Source organism: Acanthisitta chloris, unplaced genomic scaffold (assembly GCF_000695815.1).
Source record: "Acanthisitta chloris isolate BGI_N310 unplaced genomic scaffold, ASM69581v1 scaffold21019, whole genome shotgun sequence".
NCBI classification, from domain to species: domain Eukaryota; kingdom Metazoa; phylum Chordata; class Aves; order Passeriformes; family Acanthisittidae; genus Acanthisitta; species Acanthisitta chloris.
Window position 1 is genome coordinate 10,133 of NW_008690079.1, and position 2,965 is coordinate 13,097.

The 2,965-nt window shown below is 38.2% G+C and overlaps 1 protein-coding gene across 1 annotated transcript in view; it reads left to right on the top strand.

Annotated features, from left to right (window-relative positions):
- The window catches only part of OSMR (oncostatin M receptor), a 23,710-nt gene that overhangs the window by 3,381 nt on the left and 17,364 nt on the right, over positions 1-2,965 (top strand). Inside the window, exon 2 of the mRNA XM_009081683.1 lies at positions 1,060-1,223. Within this exon, the coding sequence (XP_009079931.1) occupies positions 1,060-1,223 (164 nt within the window). The remainder of the gene's footprint in view (positions 1-1,059; positions 1,224-2,965) is intronic.

The window sequence follows — 2,965 nt, forward strand, 5'->3', positions numbered from 1 at the left end:
ATGCAAGTATTTCTGTGTCTTCTTTTCTGTGTCCTGGTAAATATAAACATTCTGGCCTTGTCATTTGTAACAAGCAGAAGCATATTGGAAAACAGCTGTGAAAAAAAATAAAATATACCTAGTTACTTGACCATTTCAGTTCCTTGGCTTCATTAACAACCAGGTCAAGTTTAGGGAGGTTTTATTTGCTTGTTTATTTTTAAGGAAGGAGGGAAGTTACAAATCAGTGAGTGACATATTTTATCTTTACCAAAGGTTAGGTTTTTTTGGGAGGGGTGACAGAGCAAAAGTCTAAAAAGAGGAATGACTTATGAAGTGATTTGTAGTTCTCAGCAGACTAGTCTTCTTACAGGGTCTTTCCTTTCCCAGCACCAAAAAGGACTTCAGTTTGACTCTGTTTCATTATGGGAATTAACTTCAGATCCACAAAAGAATGGTGATGCCGTTAGAACTAGGTGTCTAATTCCAGCAGAAGAATCCAGAGCCCAGACTAAAGTACTCAAGCTCTGTTGTAGAGCAATGAGGAATATGCTTAATCCTAGACTATCATCTGAGCTAGCTGCTGGAGAGAAACATAACCTATCCTGTTCAAATACTTGTTTTGCGTTAACTAATTTATTCGTAATTAGGTCAGAGATCAAAACTGAGCCCAGAGTTTGCTCACTAATTACAATAAGACTTGCTGAGGGCTGGGATTTCTTGGGATTCAGTCCCTACTAATACCCTATATTCTTCTTCTTCATAAGATTATGAAGGGATGGATCTGTATTCCCAAAAAATAGCTAGTAAATTGAGAGCATAAAGAAATTAAATAGTATACCAAATGTCACAGTGGAGGGTATTAAGTAAATTCAGGAACCTCATTCTAGCCTGCTGATTCCTTAAGATGAAAGATTGTCATTGCTTTTGATACCAACAGCATGAGTCTTAATCACTTTTGTTTTTCCCTTCGGAACCATCTGGTGCGGAATCTGTCTTACCTCTAACCACTGGTGTTTCAGATCTGCTTTGTAACTTAAGCTAAACAGTAATACTTTTGTGTCCCTTTTGTGTTTCTAGAATCCCATGTGTTTCCAGTAACGTACCTTAACGTTTCCAAGGATTTGGCTCATCAGCGGCTGCTAGTGGAATGGGATGTCAGCAAATCGGCACATGATGCTGAGCTGGCAATGTCATTTGAAATACAAGTCCATCGAAAAGATCAAACTACTACTGTGTGGACAGTAAGTGTATTTTGAAAAGTGTACTAGTCATTCACAATATAAAGGAAGGTAAAGGAAAAGGAAAAAGCAGTGATAGCTTTTTTTGCGAAGTTCTTATCCTGATAGTTTTCCTTAACACTAAACCACCCAAATTTTCTGAAGAGGAGGAGATCACCTAAATCATAGTCTAAGGCCTGTCCTGGTGTTTTCCCCTTGTGACTTCAGTGCGAGAACAGTCACCAAAGAGAATTTCCTTTCCTTTGAATCTGACAAAATCTTTTGGGAATGAAATGCATATTTTAACTTATCATAAGTCACCTGCTTATTGATACATGAAAGAATATGAAATACATATTAAAACCTAGTAAAACTGGAAGGTTGCTCTGGCTCATTCAAGTTGCTATTTGTGAGAAGGAACATAAAACAGACAAGTACTTATTTTTCTGAAATTAGTGATCAATAAAATAAGACAGACTCTGTTAAGAATTACAGCTTACTCTGATCACCCAAGTTGGTAGTATTTTGTCCCAGATTTGAAGAACCACATCTTCATTGCAGATGAGCTCTATGCAGTTCTGAATATTTTGACCACTTTGGTATGTGGGATAGGATTTTTAACACCTCATGAGTAAATCTATTCCTGAAGTCAGTATCTGGGACCATATAGCTGCAGACAATTAAGTTTTGGTTTTTTTGGAGTATCCTTCAACAAACTCTTATTAATTTGCTGGAAGGAAGGAAGAGTTTTTCAAACCCAAGGATGCAGTCTGTTCTGTTACTTTGAATGTCACTACCACACAGGAGTACATTGGCTTCTGTGTTTTTCTGAAGAACGTGTACCAATAAAGAAACTCTGCAAGACTGCTCATACCAAAGCACAGAGAGTGTATATAACTTCCAGACCAGTGATTATGTTTCTTAGGGCTATAACTGAGAAATTAAATTTTGAACCAATTGCAGAGGTTTTCTCAGAGCAGTGGTATTGTGACAGTGCAGGTGTTGCTGATGGAAAGCAGTACTGGAGAGCAGTTCTCTAGTGGCTAGTGTGAGACAGTGCTTGGTACAACTCATATGAGCAGCATGCATCTATATGCTGGGAATCAGATGTGGTTGCTTTAAGAAGTACTAAAATGTATAGCATCATAGATAGAATCATAGAATCTTGTAAGCTGGAAAAAAATCATTAAGATAATTGACTCCAGCCATTAACCCAGCACTGCCAAGTCCACTATTAAACCATCTCCCAAAGCACAGCATCTACACGTCTTTTAAATCCCTCCAGGGATGGTGTCTCCACCACTTCCCTGGGCAGCCTCTTCTAATGCTTGATAACCCTTTTGGTCCTAATACCCAGTCTCAGTCTTCTCTGGCACAACTTGAGGCCATTTCCTCATGGTACGTGCTGGGAGAAATTTGTAGGACATCTGCTCTCAGAGAGAAACAGAACATTTTATGTTTTCTTGCTGTATGTCTGCATTTATATAATTAAATATAGCAATGTTTGCCAAATGACAGAACATTTGGCTGTTGTTTAAAAACCTCAATTTTATGTTTTCGGCTGTCCTTCTTCTGTTATCTTCATGGAGCTCTAACAGTTTTGGATGTATTTTGTTCCATGTTTCTTGTGTATTACAGCAGTCAAACATTTTGGTGAAATCAGCACATATTTTTTTGCTCTGCCTGTCACTGATGGTGTCCTCAAGTGCTGTAGCTCAGAACTACAATTAGATATCATCTCCCTAAATCGTCCCTGGCTAGTACAG